This window comes from Lampetra fluviatilis, chromosome 16 (genome assembly GCF_964198595.1).
Source record: "Lampetra fluviatilis chromosome 16, kcLamFluv1.1, whole genome shotgun sequence".
Lineage (NCBI taxonomy): Eukaryota > Metazoa > Chordata > Hyperoartia > Petromyzontiformes > Petromyzontidae > Lampetra > Lampetra fluviatilis.
In genome coordinates, this window is record NC_136290.1 from 11,108,652 (window position 1) to 11,130,080 (window position 21,429).

Genomic DNA, 21,429 nt, shown 5'->3' on the forward strand with positions numbered 1-21,429 from the left:
CATGCACGGCACAATGTTAAAGGCCATTTTTGTATTTATTTACTATTGTTTATTTTACCAGGTAAGGCACACCGAGATTTACAGATCTTTTTTTCCGAAGCGACCTGGCCACAAATGGTAGGCCAACAAAAGTGGCTCATCATGTGGAAATGTACGGCAGCGAAACAATGCACGCTACTTAAATGTGGAGCGAAATACCGGAGGAACCAAAGAAAAATCCACGCGGCCACGGGGAGAACACGCAAACTCCACATATACAGACGCAGGTGTCAGGGTCGGGATCGAACCCACAGCCTCCTGTATACCAGGCGATGGAGTAAACATCTCCTAGCCACCGTGATGATGATGAGAGAGAGAGAGAGAGAGAGACACGCAAACTCCAAATATACTGCAGCAGGTGTCAGGGTCGGGATCGAACCCACGACTTCCTGTATACCAGGCGAGGGAGTAAACATCGCGTGTTGGGTGCGATGGCATCGACGCTCACCTGCGTCGATCCCAAAATCCCGTATGATTCGCCGATGCTCTCCTCGATGTAGGTCTTCTCTTCGTCCGAGATGGTGGGATGTTTGGCCGGGCTCTCGTAGGCAATGCACAACCAGAATATGTACCAGAAAAGGCCGAACGATCCTGCACATTTAAAAACACACACGCGCACATGCACGCACAAACAAAATGCAAGGACAGTGAATGAAATGTACACTTGTACTTTTTAATTGAAGATCATCTTCATTATAATGTATTATCATCACGATCATGATTATTATTTATACCACGCTTCCCATGCGGTACATCTCGATGTTCTAGAGCAAAAGGGGTATTTGAGATAAATCCTCAGCAAGGAAGTGATTTCAGACCAAAGTCAATGTTTTTAAAACAATGCAGCATAGCTAATACACACAACAATAGTTCTGAATGGGTACTCAGGTCTTCTCTATGATTATTTTTTGTCCGCAATCTATTGTGTGTGTGTGTATATGGCTGTACAGTATTCCAAAAGAGCTTCGACCCTGTGGTAATTTGTAAATGACTGAGGACGTCCATGCATCTCGTTAAGCCAATTACAACGCTCTCTGTGAATGATGAGAAACTCGTTAAGACTCAAACGTGCGTGCAGGCCGAACAACAAATACAGCATCGCACTACCGCGCGTTCAGAGGGTGGTTTCTGGACTGCGAGAGGCAACATTGTGAGTATAGGTTCAGGATAGGGGTCAGCCCTGCTATCAAGCCATGCATGCCACGTGACATCCCTACACTGATTGATCGATATTGCCTCGTTTTAAATGGTTTCCCTGTTGAGCTGTGCAAGTGGCAGCGCCTCATCTTTGGTTTTAATCTCTGAGCTAGTCGTGGTAAATTGCACATTTATTTAGCAGGGGCCAATCCCTTCCAAAGGGCAACTGCTGTTAACATCCCCGTGAAGTGATGCTCCTTAACTCATGCAATGATTCGCCAATTAAAGTCGATTCCTATGTTCGTGGTACGTGCATTGAAATTGGGCACTCAAGAATCAGTTGTGAACGATCCATTCCAAAAATGGTACGTTATCGTTATATATTTAGGCTGATAAAATAACCAAGAAGAGAATAACGGCAAGATATATTACAGGCAAGACAAGTGTGGAAGTACAAATTAAAGAAATAGAATCAATTCTGGAACTGAACGGCCACTGCCCATCATGCCAATTCATCGCATTAGCAGGGGAACCGATTGTTACGTGGCTAGGACTCATTATATCGGCCCCCAGAGGAGTGATGGGCTGAGTCAGCGGCAGATCCAGGGGGGGTGGCGGCAATGGTTGCGATCGCCCACAGACACGAGGCCCTGAAAATTGGTATTTTATTAACACTTACAGAGAAGATGCATTCAATGTGTGTGTGTGTGTTTTTGTTTGTTATTAATGTAGGGCCCTATTTACAAAGATTTCAATTTGTAATTGCCCAACCACCTTGGAAAGTTTCCAGATCCGCCTCTGCGGCTGAGCCGAACACCAATTAGAATAAAAACCCCAGCTCGCTTCCTTTTCCGCCGTGAGCAACGCACTCTGCCACAGCACCCAGGCAGCAAGTCGGTGTGTACGTTGAACTTAGTTCGCGCCATACGTAACCAACCGCGCTAATCGGAGGTGCATCAGTGCCCTACGGCAGGAGCGGGGGCAATCTTACCTTTAACAAGGGCCAGATAGCACTTTCACATCCCTTCTACAGGATGCGCATTCCCACCTGAATCCGTGAATGCTAATTGTCTTGTAAATGCGTGGCATAAGTGACTGAGCACCCTTAACTGAGAAATGCAGCGTTCTAGATTTGAAGTTTTCGTGACTGCAAGGATTCATACTCTTAGGTTTTTCGGTAAAGTCACGTAGGTAAAAAAAAAAATAATAGAAATAAAATAATAAATCGCGACGTTTCGGAGGCAACACAAGTCTCCGTCATCGGGTTCCCCAGCCCTGTACTGGAGCATCCATACCTGGTTGCACTCACCGTACACATAAAACACTGACGACCATCCTGCATACTGCACCAATATCCCGGCCAAGGGCATTGCCACCACGGCTCCTGCATAGGAACCTGTAAAGAACATGCGGACACACACAGCAGCAGCAGTAACAGCATTCACACTGCGGCTGTTGGTATAGGCAGCAACACGTGGCAGCTCACCGCCAATTTCAAGAGTGCCCATCAAGATATCATCCCGAAAGCACCTGATCTCATCAGATCTGGGAGGCTAAGTGGGGATTGAACCTGGTTAGTTCTTGAATGGGAGACTTTCTGGGAATGTCAGGTGTTGTACGTTTGGGCTGCGAGGTGGCCAAGAGTACAGAAATGGAAAATTGAATATATCTGCACGGAGCTTGTGAGTGTGTTAACTCCTCGTATGCGGCAGTTCTCACATGCCCCGGTTCACCACCGATGCTAAATACCTCAACGAGTGAATTGGCCAAACATTGCAATGCAGGACCATCCTGAAAAAAAGTGTCATAACGCTCAACGAGGCTTTCCGGAATGGCAGGCATTTCCATTGTCACGAGTATGCAGCTGCCTTTGTCCATGAGCTCTAATATCCTGTGAAGAAAACTCACTTGTATCGGCATGATGCCCCCTCTTCCCCAAACCCCCTGTGTTATATCCGATTAGCACGGTTGCCTACGTTGCGTACGAAAGAAGGTCAACATACATACATATGTACATGTATATACCGTATATATGTACATTTAGACTGTTTAAAAGAGCGTTTGCTGCTTAATGTGTTATCATGGAAAAATGCTCGTGTCAATCAATGCCGTTCACATGTCAACTTTTTAAAAATATATCCTGGGTTTAACACACCCGACAGTAAAATGCAGTCTTCAAATATTAACCAATCAAGCTGTCCGTCCTTCTGACTGAAGAGCAGTAACTTCCAAAAATGTTTCCCTACTAATATATATTTTAAGTTATAAGGCAGCGTTAAAAGCCAAAAAGATAGCTAGTTGTGTTGCTGAGCTTCCGCACCAGTGCCAAAGCAGTTTCTTTATTGCCCTTGGTCTAAAATGCACAAAATATGACTTTCAGCCCGTGGCAAACGATGAGTGATGTCTGAACCGGGCCTCGGCCGCCACGTCCACCCACCCAGCCCGCACTGACCCGCATAATGAAGCATGGTCAAGCAACCCCCATGCAGGCGTGGGGGAGGCTTTGGATTGACAAAGCCATATAGATGTATTATTATTATTTGAAATTGAAAATATAGATGTATTATACTGGTAGGAACGAAGTGGACCAGACCACCAATAGATTAATGTGTCCGTCCGTCCGTCCGACTGTCCGTCTGTCCGACAAGATGGCCGCCCGCTCCCCCTGCGATCCGTGAACTAAATGAACTAAACAAGATGGCCGTCGCATCCGGCGCAGCCAATGACATCACCTGTTGCAATCCTTGCTCTGTGGGCGCGCGAGTCAGTGGGGAGGGGGGTGTGGACGTTATCGCTCACCCCCCATGCACAAATCATTTTCTTATTAACTCCTCTATACCCGGTCGATATCTCTGTACTGGTATTAGTATTATTCCTACCAGCCCACCCCGCAGGGTCCTGTTTATTTGAAATTGAAATTAACTTTTAATGGCCATGGGAAACAATCATTACCATTAATTGTTTCATGATGACGATGTAAGAACGAGGAAGGTGCTGATTATGATGATGCTATGAATGGCATGATGATTAAATCTTGACTTAAAGCTTTCCTGACTGCAGGAATTCCTATTATTTGGGTCTTTCGGTAAAGTCACGTAGATAGGTTCAAAGAAAATAACAAAAAACTACGACGTTTCGATCGCAACACAAGCGGTCGTCATCAGGAAAAGGGGGTTAGCTTCTCAAGGCAAATTGTTAATTAAGGTTCAAAATAAACATAGCCCACATTTGGGCTCACATTTGGGCTACGCCCATTTTAAACCTTTATAAACAGTTTGCCTTTAGAGGCCAACCCCCCTTTCTTGCGATCGAAACGTCGTAGTTTTTTGTAATTTTCTTTGAACCTATCTACGTGACTTTACCGAAAAACGCAAAGGCATGATGATTATTGTTATTTAGCGATGATGTAAACATATTGATGATGATTATCCTGATGATGTAAACATTTTGATGAATGATTATGTAAAAAGACTGATGATGATGACGACATAAAAATATTGATGATGATGATGATAACCAAAACCACACAGTCCAAACGACGAGTGATGCACAGGCAGCTGTCCACGGACGACGCGAGTGCACAGGTGCAATCTGGCATTGGCATCTAATCGGATTTTCAGAAGTGCATTCACGTTGAAGCCCTTGATCATCTGCCTTTTCATTTTTTTCTCAAAGGCCTTTTTTTTTCGTCATCACTGGGGTGCTACGTTTCATTTTGCTCTCTGTTGGCCCCGAAACTCGATGCACGATAATGCAACGGCGTAACGCATCCCCAATAAGTGTGCATGCCAAAGTTAAAAAAAATTGCACGCATCGTTGCGCGTGCCTGCACCGCAATGGGAATTAATGTAAACGCCGCCAATTGCGCAATAATACACAAATCGTGTAACAATATTGCATTAGACAAGACATTTATATCCCTGCCTAAACAAACAGTCCTACGGTTGTGTTATATGGGACACCGCTTGAATGTAGGTGTCCAAATAACCACCTGCATCGTGTATTATAAATCAGACTTGCAATTTTTTACATTATTATTGGGCAAACTCAACAATGATTATACATCCATAGATACAATGTCGGGATTCTTGTAAATCGAGGCAAGGGGGTGAGGGGGGGTGGAGGATGTCTATCGCAGCTCTGGAGTGGAGCAATCGGCGTGAGATGGATCGTGGGCCACGCTGGACTGTGAGCAGTGGCAACGGGACCGGTGAGAGAGGGCGGGGGGGGGGAGTTCGTCCGGCAGCGGGTAACATCGTGGCTGACGATCGTTAGATGGGCGATGATTGCGACTGACACGATTCTTAAAGAAGGACCCGGTTAAAATGAAGGAATGACGCAGCTAAAGATATTAAGGAAGGACGCAGCTGAACGAAAGAAGCCTCTACTAGACGAATGAAAAACGTGGCTAAATGAAAGGTCGCAGCTAAACGAAAGAAGGAAACACAGCTACATACAAGACAAAGCAGCCCTTGTAAGATACAAATCATCGCCGCCGAACATGCCAGGCGCTGCCCACGTGAGCCTTAAAGCTTCGCTAACGAGCAAAAATAACTTTGTTGCTGTTGTTGTTGTTAAAGTGACTTTCACGTGCGCCACCTCTAACACTGGTGACGTCACCACAGAGCGTGGCTGTGTATGCGAACAACAGAAACAACACACACACAAAGCACAGAGAGCAGTCAGCGTCGCAGCAACGCCTCTGTCGACCAAATTTGACATTCGACGCGGCGCGACCCGAGACGCGCGACAGGTCGGGTGTGTACCCACGATACAAAGAAGGGGTTTGCCTTTGTTCTTTAATTCATGAGGGAGGGGGAAATTTTGTAACAAAACGAGTGGTAACTTGACCTTCGCTGCAACGCATACGTTCTATCGCGTGGCGTCACAGCTGCGAGCCACTGGCACACGTGTGAGCCGATACTGTCACGTGCAGTGACGTCACAGCTGCGAGAGCCACTGGCACGCGTGAGCCTATACGGTCACGTGCAGTGACGTCACAGCTGCGAGGCACTGGCACGTGTGAGCCGATACTGTCACGTGCAGTGACGTCACAGCTGCGAGAGCCACTGGCACACGTGAGCTTATACCGGCACGTGCAGTGAGGTGATCACGCCTCGTGTGTGTTATGCATCTGTCTGCATCATATGTGTGTGTATGTGTCTGTTGAACTTCTTTCGCACCTTACGTAGCCAACCGTCATAACTGGAGATGCGGGGGAAGGACAACAAACTAAACACAAAAAGCAGTGTGTGTGTGTGCCCGTGTGCGTGCACTATACGGGAGATCTTTGCACGTGTGTTGCATATGCCCACGTGCACCTATGTGTGCATGCGTGCGTCCGTTGCGTGCATTGCTCTGTGTGTGCTTGCGCATTTGTATGCGCGTTTATACGTGTGCGTGCGTGCTTGTGTTAAGGCTTTCGGGAGGGATCTTTTGTATGCGTGCACGCTGGTACCAGCGGTGTCAAGATCGGCCTCAGTGGAGGAGGCTCGTGAAGGACGCTACTGGGCAGTTGGAGGCAGTCGCCCTCCAACAACAACGGAGGGCGGAGGAACGACGCTCACAACAACGAGCGGAGCGCCAGGTGGCTAAAGCACAGCAAGTTGGCACAGTAGGGGGCACAGGTGGTGCATCAGCCAGTCGTCTCGGTCATCTCGGTCAGTCGACCCGTGGCACCTGCTGGGTCTGCCCCGTGACCTCCTGCCAGCGGGCGTTCGACACTTCACGTGGCCTCAGGGTGCACATGGCCTGGCACAAGCGTCGTGGTGACGTCACCGCCACTTAGTGGCGAATGGCGGTTGTTGTTGATGTTGTTGTGCACTATACGGGAGATGTTTGCACGTGTGTTGCATATGCCCACGTGCACCTATGTGTGCATGCGTGCGTCCGTTGCGTGCATTGCTCTGTGTGTGCTTGCGCATTTGTATGCGCGTTTATACGTGTGCGTGCGTGCTTGTGTTAAGGCTTTCGTGGGGGGGGGGATCTTTTGTATGCGTGCACGTGTGTGTGTGTGCGCGCAGGGATTTCACAAATCCACGACGGGATGCTCACCACAGAAGGCCGTGGTGGCCAGTCGACTGCGTTCTAACGGCGGGGCCCACTTGGCCCAGATTCCGTGGCAAGCCGGGTACGTGACCCCCTGTTCCACAGACGACGACGACGACGACAACGACGTTAAACATCCGCACGGCACCGCACGGCGCTCCTCAACGCGCACGGGTAGCCAAAAAAAGTCATCACAACCTACGAAGGGATATTAATCATAACAAATGTTTTATTTTGGGTTAGATCGCGTGAATTTAAATGTGTCGTTAACCCACCATCACCCGATACACCCAATCACTAAGGTTTGTCACGTAAACAAAAACGTGCAATTAGTTACTACTTCAGCACACCGCTTGTGTGTTGGGTAGTAACTCCAAAATAACTGTTATTCTGAATAACATTGGTCGCGAAAGCCCACGTGTTGAAAAGAGAACAATTACACTCACTGTGCACATCGACATTCTATGTTTCGAGATATTGCACGCCCCAGTGAGGTGGGAGAGTGGATGCACTCTCTCCTCTCTACTCATCGATTTGACCACAATATGCCCTTTCCACGTGGGCCAAAAAAAATGAAACAATTCGTGCAATTGCATTGCAAGATCCATAGACCAACCCAGTGACCCTTTGCTTTCTTTTTTCCATCAGCAGCCAAGCCTGCACGGACACGTGGGTGAGGCTGCAGTGCTCGCTGCGAGATTCTCGCAAAGGAATTGAACTCGACCTGAGGGAGTAAAAGCGCAGATCTGTAATTGCTTACTCGCCCCCCCCCCCCCCATTGCTGATGAAAGGGTCTTAACTAAAAGGAGCTCTAGACAGGGTATTTGGCCTACTCTTCCACGCTGGCCTGACGTTTTGAAAGAGGTGGGAGTACCCACACGTTACTCCATCACACACATACACGTGACGTGCCAATCAACTAACTGTGGTGCACCCATTCAAATTGGCGGGTTGATGAGACTTTTCCGATTGTTTCAATTGCCACCTGCGGGAGATTGAATCGCACCGATGAACCGCGGCTTGCAAGTCCAGCGTGCCACTCATTACACCGCGACATGATGCCTCGTTTGGTGTACAGACAAATGCAATCTGTGTTAACCGTGCGCCTTGAAGAAACTCTCTAAGTGGCAACTTTTGTAAAGGACAGGTCAAACCTCAATAATTCAGCGTGGTGATTCTCAGGGAGAATGAGTGGTCCATCCGCTTACACGGGCTCCGTGCCACAAGCCAAGCAAGCCAAGAATAGCTAACCATTTTAATCAAAATTGTTCATATTTGGCAAAGGCTGTTTAAATGCCACAAAGGCTCACATCCTACAGTTTTAAAGGCCATGTAATTAACATTTTTGCTATATATATATATAAATAATGTTGTTCAGGTGTCAAAATAAATGTGAGCACACACTTGGGTGTGACTTGGACGGTATGAATATTGCAGTGTAAAGTTCAGCCCTTGGTCGCTTTACTGGTGGACGAATGCCTTCCTATTGCATGTTGCTCATGGGCAATTTTGACCATACTTCACCACGCTGGTCAGTGCATGTTGATTTAGTCATTAGTGTGTGGGGGAAAAGGAGGTTAAGGTGGATGTGGGACCGCGGGCCTGTTCAGTTATCGCTCCCCACTCAATGTTAAGCGTCACGAGGGAACCAAACTCATGTTTTGCCGGGGCCACAGGGCCACATCATCGTGTCCCTTCTCTAAGAAGACAGCATCTGTGAGTGATGAATGAACCTCCAATTCCGGCACTCACACCTCCTCCAACCTCCCCGTGATTCTCACCCAATGTTACCTTCTCTACCCTGAACCCCCAACTCGCGATGAACATTGCCACGCACACCGTGCATCAAAATGCGTCTGTTCCCCTACACAGCTCATGAACGTTGCTGGGCACGCACGCGGCGCATCTGTCGATACGGCGAGTTGACATCTGCCGTGGACGCTGGCCGCCGTGGTGCGTGACGGTCAGCGATACTGGACAGAGGTCGATTCGATCTTCGGGCGCGGCACTTGACACAACGTGGGCAAGCTTCACTAACTCAAGTACCGTACTCGGCCGCCCGTTTGCAAAACCTCCTCCGTTAAAATGCTAAATTAGGGTTGTTACACATTTCACGCGCTTGGCACGTTACATACGGGGTACACACACATAGCCAAGAGCGCAGTATCCCTTTAGTCGTAAGGCAAAGACAAATACTGTATCCCCTGTGTCACCTTCAAGTGCCGTTACCGAGCTCCTGAAAGTCCGGCATGGCACACGAGGAGGTGTTGCGGTCAGAGCAACTCCCAGCCGTATTTGTCTCCCCACTGCTAAAGTTTAAACGCCCCACCCAGCTCCTCATCAGAGGTCGAATCGGCCGAGTGGAGGGCAAGAAACCGGTTAAGATATCCATCGGAGACGCTGGCCGTGGCGCGTGAATGGAACTCCTGCGCGGCCGGGGTTCAAATCGAGCAGTGCGCTAACTGCTGAGCCACCGCTCCGTGCACTTACCTCAACGAGTCCCTGCAAGATACGCACGAAGATAACGAGGCCATAGTGCACCCGCGCCGCTGTCGGGATGAACATGTTCAGTGTGGACGTTAGGACGATGGCAAGGCCAAATACTCTGCGTCCGTCACACACACACACACGCAACCGCACACAATAGACAGATCACACCACGTTCAGCAGCAGCAGCAGCAGCGTCGACAGCCTTATAGACAGACACGAGTTCAGACAAGAGCTTCATTTCAACCGGAGCTCTCCGGGACTGAGCTCCGGAAAATATTTCATTATCTCCCTCTACGCCCTTAAAGGGGAAGGTTGGCAGGGTGGGCTACATCGGCTTCTGGCGGATCCAGACAATATTCGAATATTCTTTCAGAAATTCATCCCCGGGTTAAATAATGTTAGCGAGCACCGATTTAGGTCAGGCGGTATGGCGAGCGCTTAGGCAACGCCTGGGTCGCCTTTGTCTCGTCGGTACGCTGATGGTGACGACGCCACGACACCGGGTAGACATTTCAGGTTGAGTCCACAGAGGGAGCGGGGGGGGGAGGGTGCATCGTATTGCTGCTGGGTGGTTAGATAACGGCTGTGCGGAGGCTTTCAGTAGCCTTGGTCGCGACTGGAACTTTGCTATTTTAGGGTGAGTGCAATCCTGCAGTGCAATCTGTTCGTCTCTGATGAAGATCAAATCATGGATGGGGTGACCGTTAGCGTTGCATTGCATGCGTTGAAATAGATCGAGTCGAACCGTGCATGGAGAGCCTTTAATAGTTAATCGATGTTAATGGGTGAATCGATGCGGCATTGGCTTCTCTAATCACGACATGACGTCACACTACAATTGTGATAGTAAGAAGTTCCCGTGATGCAACTTTCGTAAAATGGTCATAATCCATCGCGACTCCGCTAACCAGATCGTGATTGGAAAGCTGTGACAGCGCCGTGCGCGTTCGAGAGTGCATCATTCTTATTCTTAGGTTTTTTTCGGTAAAGTCACGTAGGTAAAAATTTTAAATTAATAAAAGTAAAATACAGCACTCGTGCTGTGACGGTTCCACCTGAAGACGGAAGCTTGTGTTGCCTCCGAAACGTCGTGATTTTTATTTTATTTTTTATTTTACTTTACTTTTATTAATTTTATTTTTTATTTTTTACCTACGTGACTTTACCGAAAAAACCTAAGAATATGAATCCTTGCAGTGACGAAAGCTTCAAATCTAGAATGGATCACTCTTGGCGCCGTACAATTACCACGGAGAGAACGTTTGAGTCGTGAAATATTCGCACAGACGCATCTTTAATAATAATAATAATTGCTACAGCAGGGCGCTTGGGAGCGTTCATTCCACCATTTGCTGCGCCCAATGATTGGCGAGAATTTGCGGCGAGCTCGACCATTTGTGGATTTTAACAACTTCATTAACAAACGGTCGATGATCAAACGAAGAAGAACCGATTACACGTCAGGAAATTGTAAGATACAAAGAAAAACCCCAACGCGATTTGACTGCAATATCTTTCGAATGAATGGGCACATTATTTGATGGTGCTGCTGCGTTGGCATTTGTGCACAAGCACCAATAACAAAAACAACTCAACACGTTCGTCAGTAGCACTGCGTGTGGCCTTAACAGAACAAATGTGTAATAGGCGACGTTTCGGGCAATTACCCATTTTGAATAGCACAAAGAGAGGCCAGATTATCCGGGGTAATGAGGGAGGATGCACAGAGTGGGTCAATACGTAGAATTTTGTCGTCTGTTTCGCTTGCTTCTTAAGAGGGATCGGATTTCTTGCCCACGTGTTCACGCCCACGTGGGTACTGAGTCTCTGACCTATGGTAAGTGAGCACGAACAGCTAATGTAATAAACCAGCGCACGTGAAGGAAGATATTATATTGTGTTAATGGGTTGTTGTTGTTGTTGATGATGTACGACGTTTCGTTCCCGCGTGCTGGGAGCATTCAGTTCCTGAAGAAGCGTACATCTCCGAAGAAAGCTCCCATCACGTATGGGAGCGAGCACGTGGGGCATCGCGCCGAACAACAACAAGCGCGGTAACGATCCGAAAAACACAGAGAACGAAACAATGGGATGTTTATTCATTCATTTTTAAATATAGCAGCAGCCCCCACGTCCTTTGTACGTGACGGTCCGCCCGTCCCCGATCACCCTGCCTCCCCCTCCTCCTTCCCTCTCCGCCTGCGCCCTCCCTCCCTTGCTCCCTCCCTTGCTCCCTCCCTCCTTTCATCCAGCCAGCCAGCAAAACTTGTATGTTTAAATCAAAATAATCGAGAGTTGACGATGCAGGAAAAACGTCTTCGCAGTACAATTCTCAACGGCCACGGCGAGCGAGTGAGCGGTGTCGGAGCCACCTACCGATTGGCAGCGAATTTGTTGGAGATGAACCCTCCTGGGATTTGTGTGACGATGTAGCCCCAGAAGAACGATCCGTGGATCATCCCCACAGTCCCAGAGTCCCAGTTGAATTCCGCTTTCTGCAGACGCAATTCACACATCAGCGTTTGGCCCGTATGTGTATACGCATATAAACCTAAATTTCGCTTTTGTCATCACACATGCAGAGTGTGTTCGTGTTTATATATGTGCGTGTGTGTGTGTTTCTCTCTATAAACGATGGTGTAGCGATTAGCGCGCTGCGCTATGAATCCGGCGACCCGGGTTCGATTCCCGCTCACGGCCAACATCAGTGACGATTATCTGAAGCGGGCCTAGGCCTCCCCTAGGTCGACTCAGCCGCAAATGAGTACCTGGTGCGGTGTGTAAACATCGCCACTGAAGAGACAAAGGCGGTCGGGCGTGGTCCTGGCCACCTACTCCTTCGTGTACCGTCCCGGTCTTCATAGGTGCTCGCCAACAGCACTTGCCCCTACAGTCTGTTAAGGCTATACGGGGGATCTTTGTCTTTGTTTTTTTGTATATGTGTGTGTGTCTCTGTCTCAACGCTTTTGAACATCGTGAATGTCAGGTAATGTTACATATGTCACGGTTTTAAATATAGTGGGTTTAGTATAAAAATCATTAACAGAAAATGAAACAACCATAATGAATAGATTTGCCAAATCCGTTAGGATTGCATGTAATGGGGAGAGTCAATTTATTTGCATTTATACATAGAACATTAATTGCCAGTATTGTATCCACGCATATACGCAGTGAAGCTAATGATTAATTTATAATTAAACATTTCACATCCTGCATATACACACACACATTTTGTTTTATTATTTGTAAAAGTATATTATTGTAAACACACGGACACGTGAAGCACCGACTCCGGTATAAGCATTAACAATGCATCTAATATTGTTTCACGTTTCATTAAATTCCGAGAATCCACGTCGCTTGTTGTCATGCGTAATTGTAAATAAATTGTTTATTTATGATTACAACCCTGCTCAAGATCATCACACGACCATGCGCAGAAAGGAACAGTCTATGCAGTATATATATATAGCAACTGCATACAACCATCATTTTCAGTCATTCGTCAATCCATTTCTGGATGAAGGTCGACCCCCCAACACCCTGAGGGTCATGGGCGTTGTTTGACCATACTTCGCCACCTTGGTGATCGTGGGGTAATCGCTCACCACTGATGATAGCCGTGGCCAAGAATCGAATTCTCATCCACCAGGTTCGTAACGCAAAGGTGTGTTTAGCCGCTGATCCAGACAACGCATGCGTGAGTCATTTTTGCCATTGCTACGATAGCCTCGCTTATCCAATCAACGTACAAGTATCACTTTACCTATTAAATAATAATATTAACATTGCCTGTGTGGGGGCGCGAGGAGGTGGACGTAGGCTGGGTCAGGGGGTCCGCGAGAGGGCTTTTGTGAAGTATGGGCACTCGCAAAAAGCCATTATGTTAATCCACTGCTGGATGAGGGTAGTGGGGGTTTGTTTGACCATACTTCACCGCGCTGGTCCATGCTCGTTGGTGAACGCGGCGAGCATAGACGTTCCGGCATGGCGGGGAGGTGCTGACAATAACAGATTTTGTCGCACTGTCCTCTGCATTAACCACGAAAAAAAATTACGATACCCCCAAAGATCTCTGAATGTGCAAGTTTCTCAAAATAACACATTAACGAAACTAAGTAAAAATAGCAGTTTGTTTATGAATTATAAATAGGTTGCGCTGACGTGAGGTCTGGGGAGAATGATCGACGGCTGGGGTGGGTATGGGTGTTGTCTCGCCCTAAGCGGGGGGGGGGGGGGGGGTTAATGGAGCCAAGGAAGGGGGCATCTGGGCTCTTGGGGGATTAGAGCCGTGGGATTTCACTGACAGCGTCTACCTTATACGTACGGCGTGTAGTGCAGTACGTACCACTGCTAATCATGGTGATGTCACAGTTGTAATTCTCTTGTAAAGTATATCGCCGGATTACAAACACGTACAACTGCAACGCTGTCTGTAGAAATGCCGCATTGACGCCTGCGTTGTGAATTGCTCATCGTAAAGGCGCGTGTGTGTGGGTGTGTGTGTGCCGAAACTTATTTCGCACCGTACGTAGCAAACCGTGCTAATCGGAGGTGCGGGTGAAACGATGGAATTTCTCAGGAGGTTGCAATGGACACTGAATGCGTCAGGCATCGTCAGATATAGAGAGCTAAGCAAACGTCAGCCTGGTGCATACTTGGATGGGAGACTGTCTGGGAATACCACGTGATTGTGTGCTTGGGGCTGGGAGATGGATAGATAATGGCATCCTGGATATCCTGAAGAAGAAGAATAATGTTAAGTTCCCGAAGGAGCTCCACGCTCAATATCAGTTCTTTTTAAAATAACCTCCAACCTCCAATGTCGGACATCATTCCGACCAAAAACAGCAACAACCCGAAAAAAAAAAACACACAAATCTGTATAACAGTGGCGAGCGCTCGCCAACGCACCTGCATGATGAGCTTATCTCCCGAGTGGTACGAGCTGTTGTTGACCATGTCCACCACGGCCACGCCCAAGTTGCAACGGATCCCAAAGGAGATGCAGAAGCCCAGGCCGCTCATCACGGCGATGACGTAACGCTTGGGCATTCCGAAACAGCGGCACTCGCAGAGGGGCTCCTTGGGAGGCTTCACTTGCACGGGCCGCCCATCCTCGGTCAGTTCGATCTCACCCTCTTGCTTGGACATGCGCCTGCGTGTAGGTGGGTGGGTGGATGTTGGGTAGGTGCGTAGGTGGGTGGGTGGGTGGTTGGGTAGGTGTTGGGTAGGTGGGTGGGTGGGTAGGTAGGTAGGTGGGTAGGTGGGTGGGTGGGTACGTGGGTGGGTGGGTACGTGGGTGGGTGGGTGGTTGGGTAGGTGTTGGGTAGGTGTTGGGTAGGTGTTGGGTAGGTGTTGGGTGGGTGGGTAGGTAGGGTGGGTGTAGGGTGGGTGTTGGGTGGGTGGGTGGGTGGTTGGGTAGGTAGGTGGGTGGTTGGGTAGGTAGGTGGGTGGTTGGTTGGGTAGGTAGGTAGGTGTTGGTTAGGTGGGTGGGTTGGTAGGTGGGTAGGTGGGTGGGTGGTTGGTTGGGTAGGTGTTGGGTAGGTGGGTGGGTGTTAGGTGGGTGGGTAGGTAGGGTGGGTGTTGGGTGGGTGGATGGGTAGGTAGGTGGGTGGGTAGGTGGGTGGGTAGGTAGGTGGGTGGGTGGTTGGTTGGGTAGGTAGGTGTTGGGTAGGTGGGTGGGTAGGTACAAGCGGCGTTAATATCGTGCATGCGTTATCAGTTCGGGCGGGGGGGGTTGCGGGGGAGGCATCGTCTTATCGTCTTAGGGCCAGGGTCGGCAACCCAAATGTATCACGGTTGGCGGCACACTACGGTGCGAAAGAAGTGCAACATTCATTTGTTCGAATTTGGTAAAAAACAATCAATAAAAATAAACGTCACAAAGCAGCCCTTGCAGCGCCACATGCGGCTCCAGAGCCGAAGGTTGTCGACCACCGTCTTAGACCGACAATTACACCGACAAAGACCCCCCACGTAGCCTTAACCGACTGTTGGGGCAAGTGTTGTTATCGAGCACCTGTCATGGCTAACACGGCCCGGACTACTTTGTCAGTGCTGATGTTCTTCATGCACGAACCAGACCGGTTACTTCTTTAAGGCCGAGTCGACCTAGGGGATGCCCAGAACTTGTTCAGATATCGTTGTCGGTGTTGGCCGTGAGCGGGAATCGAACTCGGGCCGCCGGGTTCATAGAGCAGCGCGCTAACCACTACACTACCGCTCCCCACGTATGCAATTACAAACACACACATATCCAACACACACAGTGTCTTACAGGACCTTATATATTACCACTGTACTGCAATCATATACAAGCCACACATATGTCGATGTATATATACATCCAACATCTACATGCATACATCTTGCGCACGTATCTGTATTGCAAGCACACGTAAGAACATGTAGATTCATAGATGCACAAGCATGCATACATCTGTTTACACATTCTCAATGTTGACATTCAAAGGAGAATTCAATGGACTGCTTTGTGAATGACAGCCTATCCAAATTTACAATAGTACAAATGCATACAAATATTTAAAATAATCATGTAGATATAATATTAAAAAACGACATCACCATGAAAGCTTAGGCAAAGATTAAATATAAATTGACTAACGTTTCGAGCAATGGTCCTTTTTTCAAATCGTCAGAAAAGGCCATTCATTTCTCGTGCACGTCTGTACTGTACATATATCTGTGACCGTGTCCACGATTAATTTTTACGGCGTTGATTTGCAATGTTTCACGACAACAAAAACACACCCAGTGCACACCATCATGCTACCGCTGTTCGCCTATCACGCGGCGTTAATGAACCTTCGTGTATGTGGGCTCACGAACCGCGGCGTGTGCGGGCACGTGGGTCGTTCATCCCGCCGTGGCTTTTCTCTGGGCCACCAGGGAGCCAAGCGCAGTGCGTAGCGGGGCACCCTCGGGATGGGGCGAGTCTCGAGACTGGGTCGAGGTTCTTCTGCTCGACAATTCGTTCCCATCGTGGACTTTGTTTCCAAGCGTGCGATAGAAAGCCCATTTGGGACGAAAGTCTCATTCGCAAAAAAGCAGGGCTTGGGGGTACAATATATCTTGGTGTGCGAACGTTATTTATAACGTAAACGTTATTTATAACGTCATTTATAACGTTATTTGCCGGTTAGTATGGGGCTTGTGGTGATCTTGTGTTCACATTATTGGGCTCGTGGTGGAAATACCACATTCCTCATGTGGTATGGTGCGGGGGGCGGTTAGTGAACCCATAGGTCAATCACAGCTATACCTGTTCCGCAAATTGGTATCTATTTTATCGGTCGCGGCGTGATGATGGAATTGAGCGCGAAACGTGCCCATGACGCAAAATAAAAATAGACGTTAAAATCACAGCCAATACGTGCGAGAGAATTACTATTTTTTTAATATATATATATAAAATAGAGCATTATTGGGCCCTCTTCTTTGTGAGCCCGGGACAAATCCCCCATTCCTCCCTCCCCTGCCTCCCCCCGCCTCCAACTGTGGACGGCCTTGGATACAACGCCATCTCCCTGGGCACCCGGCCATCTATTAATAACATTGCGATTCATGTATTATTGCATGTACGTCTACAGTATGCACGCAGCACGCAGCCCCACGTTGTATATATATATGTGTATATGTGTGTACATACAGGGCTTCATTTCTCATCAAATATACTCGGGGACCTTCAATACGACAGGGTAGCCCATTCACCTTCCGTTAACCCCACCCCCCTGCCCCTAAATAATTTCTGGACATCAGCCCCGGACAGCTCCCGTTGCAATTAGGCCTGACAGAGAGCCAATGCCTCCTTCGCTCTATTGGCAAACACACATCTATACTGTCTATACAGTATATATAATATCTATACAGTATATATACTGTCTATACAGTATATATAATCTCTATACAGTATATACATATATACTGTCTGTACAGTATACCAGAAGTCTAGGTGCATGTATTTAATCAACTTGATATTTAGCACCTGGAAAGTCGTTTTTAGGCTGAATCGACCTAGTGGAGGACCATGCCAGGCTCAGATAGAATTGTCTGTGGTTTACTTCCATCAAATCAATTGAAACATGTTTTGATGTCTGCACCGAAATATATATGTGTATATAATTGAATACACATATATACAGTATACACACTTGTATACAATATATGGTTGGCGACTACGGTGCGAAAGAAGTTCAACATACATACATGTATGATATTTTAAAATCGATATCATCAGCAGCAGCCACGACAGATCAAATCCACAGCTGGATGAAAGACCCATCTGTGAAGCTACTAAACATCTGTGGAAAAAAAAGAGCTTAATAGCTCATAGGATTCCTCCGGGATAAAAAAACTATCCTGATTCTCACTCCCAAAACCGTCATCATCTCTGCGATCCTGCGATGTTGATGATCCACGCGGCCCCGAGACGTGAAATGATACCGACATCCGATCCTCCAAGTAATTTAAATAACAGTGAATGTTTTTTTTGTTTGTTAAACAATATACATCTTCATTTATTTACATTTAGAAAAGTTAGAATTGTACATTAACCTATTCTTTGAACGAATAATCAGATTAATCGCTCTTTGATGTTTACATTGTTGGACGGGCCCGGTAGGGCATGACACATTGACCATAGTCTCCCAACGGAATAATCTACGGAACGAAAATAGCCACGTAACCATAAATTATTATCATTATTATAAACTCAGTACTTGGATAATACAATCGTAGTTATGACACAATAGTACATAGTAGGGGGGGAGCGGTGGTGCAGTGGTTAGCGCACTGCGCTATGAGCCCAGCGATTCATTGGCCCAGTCAGTGGCGAGGGAGACATCAGTGGCGAGGGAAGGAGAGAGCTTGACCCCGTCCTGAGCCGCACTTTCCCTAACCGGCGCTGACCAGCGTGGTCAAGTATGGTCCAACAACATCGTGACCGATGCGACAGGGATATGGCCTTCATCCAGCAGTGTATTCAACAATTATATAACTGCAATGCTAATCGATATGGTCGAATAATAACGAGGGTGCTTTTAATGACAAAATAGGCTGCAAATTGTTAGTACGGTTATTGTATTTAATATATTTAATATATTTTGTATTGTATTGTTCTATCTACGTGACTTTACCGAAAAACCCAAAGAAAAATAATTCTCGCCGTCATGAAAGCTTTAAGTCAAGATTTAGATTTCCACTATAAACATATCGGCACATTATAGAGCTTTACATAAATACATATACGATACGTACTTTTCAGTGAGTATTCATATAGTGTGTAATTCATGTTGCGATAACAATATTACTGTAAATAGCAACATTACGGCAAACAACAATATCATTTACAGCTCGTTGTCACTCCACTGCTGGATGGACGGGAATCGAACTCGGACCGACGGGTTCCTAGCGCGATGCGCTAACCACTGCGCCACCGCTCTAACACTTGCGCTCACGTTACATGTCGAGATTAACATGGCGATGGAATGATCCCTTTGTCAATGCTTGTCTCGCACTCAGATATTATGTCCTGCGTCTCGAATGACCATTGCGGCGTTGCTTATCGCCTGTCTGGAGCCCTGCGCCAGTGGGGGAAATTCCACATTGCTGTGACAGGAGCGAGGCTATCCACCCGAAAATAAATCACTGCTCACTTCCTGACAAAGTGGCACCAATTGCATCGTCTCCCGCAGTTTATTTTTTTATTTTTACCGGGGTCACGTTGCAGGACGCGAACCACTGCGCCACTGGTCCACCCAGGCGTATATTTAGCGTCAAATTATCGTGCATTTACGAGGCACGCACCGCGCGAGTGTGCAAATATACGCGCGTTAAAATACCGTGCGCTCTGCGCGTGCGGTAATTGCAACCGAGGTGGCGCGTTCTTTACATTTTTCGAATCATCGAATTAGATCCAGCGACCGCTTTAATACCCACAAAGGCAACGAACATGCGCAGGCAGTGTTTGCATGCAGCGTCGTAGCGAAAGCAATAATTGTGTTAACAACAGGAATACAAAATAATAATAGTAATAACAACACGTCGACAGGACACGCTGGCGGGACCATGTCGCTCGGCTGGCGTGGGGACGCCTGGAAATTCCCCAGGAAGAGCTAGAGTCTGTGTATAGTAGTGTACAGTAGTGTAGTGTATAGTAGTGTATAGTGTATAGTAGTGTATAGTGTAGTGTGCAGTAGTGTAGTGTATAGTAGTATATAGTGTAGTGTATAGTGTAGCAGTGTATAGTGTAGTAGTGCTGGAGTCTGTCACCAGGGACAGGGAGGTGTGGACCGCCACTACTCAACACGCTGCCGCCGCGACTTTCACCAGGACAAGCGGACTGAGAAACGAACGGACGATCGTAAACCTGAGCCTCGGTTATTTTTTTTTTATTAAGGACCACCACCGTCTCGTATTCACATTGCATTGCGGCTTTTGCAATATTGAAGGGGGTTTATTTTTCACCGAATATGAAAAAAAGCATGGCTCTTCTTGTTATTTTGGTTGTCGACCTCTGCCCATGACCGACACGCGGTGGGGGGAGGCGTTCATCCAGCAGTGGATTGACAAAGCCGCTGCGGTCAGCGGTGGCTATGCCCGTGGCAGCCTGTAGTCCAGCACTGCGGAGGCAACGAGGGTTAGTGGATCACCGCACGAATGTTGCGATGCTCGCTTCCCGTGAGCGTCGAGAAGGTGCCCATACCCTGACTAGCCGGGAGAGGCTAAGTACAGCAAGTGGACTAATCGCCATCTATCTCCATCTGTACGGGGAGAGAGCGTTGCCCCATTTGCGCGTCGGGTTATCTCCGGGTGCTACGGTCTCCTCCCACGTGTGTAATAATGAACACTCGTCATTCATTGGCTGGAAAACAAATACTTAAAAAAAACACCCAACGCAGGACAGCCCTGGAAAATAGCCATACGACTCAGTGTGGCTCTCCTTCATAAATAAGTAAATGCAATAAAAATGCCAAATCATGATGATGATGAACAACGAGAGGCCACGTAGCAACGGAAGCACTGGGAGATATTAAACACGTGTGAACAAGAGCTTTGTAGCCCATCGGATTCCTCGAGTTTCATACATCTTCTCATTATGATGGACAGTTCCGTGGCGAAGAGAATATCCTCACGCACAACCATCCTTGTGACAATTTCACAGGCGCGCCTGTACGAATGTCCCGTGTGTGCGTTCACCAAAAAAACCCAATATCCATCGTCTCTTTCGACCCTGTGCCAAGCAGCAAAATCAACTGGCTTGAGAGCAGAGCACGTCGCTAGAACAGATGCTGACAGGTGATGAGCCAAGCAATGGAACGCGTCTCAAAGCACGACCGCTCGCGGAGATGGAGCGATGATTTGCTATATCGCAGAACCGTGAGATATGGCGACGGCTTGGGAAGACATTCAACCAGCGGTGGCTGAATCATAGCGAGCGATGTGTTGTTGTTGTTGTTGTTGTTTTCTCTCCCCACGTGTACAATCTAACCGACTCTCCCATCCCCACATTTATTCCTCGATTCGCAGTTCATCCATCCGTCCGTACGCGATGCGCGTGCGCTCGTGAAAGACGCGACCGCGTGCGTTTGCGAGGACGAGCGAGAGGCGCTCGTATGTGAATGAACTGCACGCACGGGCATCGTATCCCTCCGCACCGAGTCGCGGCCGCGTCACGGGCATTCTCCGCGC

The 21,429-nt window shown here is 47.9% G+C and overlaps 1 protein-coding gene across 1 annotated transcript in view; it reads right to left on the reverse strand.

The window, feature by feature from the left end:
- SLC17A6 (solute carrier family 17 member 6) overlaps window positions 1-21,429 on the reverse strand; it is a 43,652-nt gene that overhangs the window by 16,403 nt on the left and 5,820 nt on the right. Inside the window, exons 2-7 of the mRNA XM_078863703.1 lie at window positions 14,632-14,875; window positions 12,091-12,209; window positions 9,715-9,829; window positions 7,231-7,318; window positions 2,486-2,572; window positions 488-630 (exon numbers count right to left, since the gene is read on the reverse strand). Coding sequence (XP_078719829.1) covers window positions 488-630; window positions 2,486-2,572; window positions 7,231-7,318; window positions 9,715-9,829; window positions 12,091-12,209; window positions 14,632-14,875 — 796 coding nt within the window. The remainder of the gene's footprint in view (window positions 1-487; window positions 631-2,485; window positions 2,573-7,230; window positions 7,319-9,714; window positions 9,830-12,090; window positions 12,210-14,631; window positions 14,876-21,429) is intronic.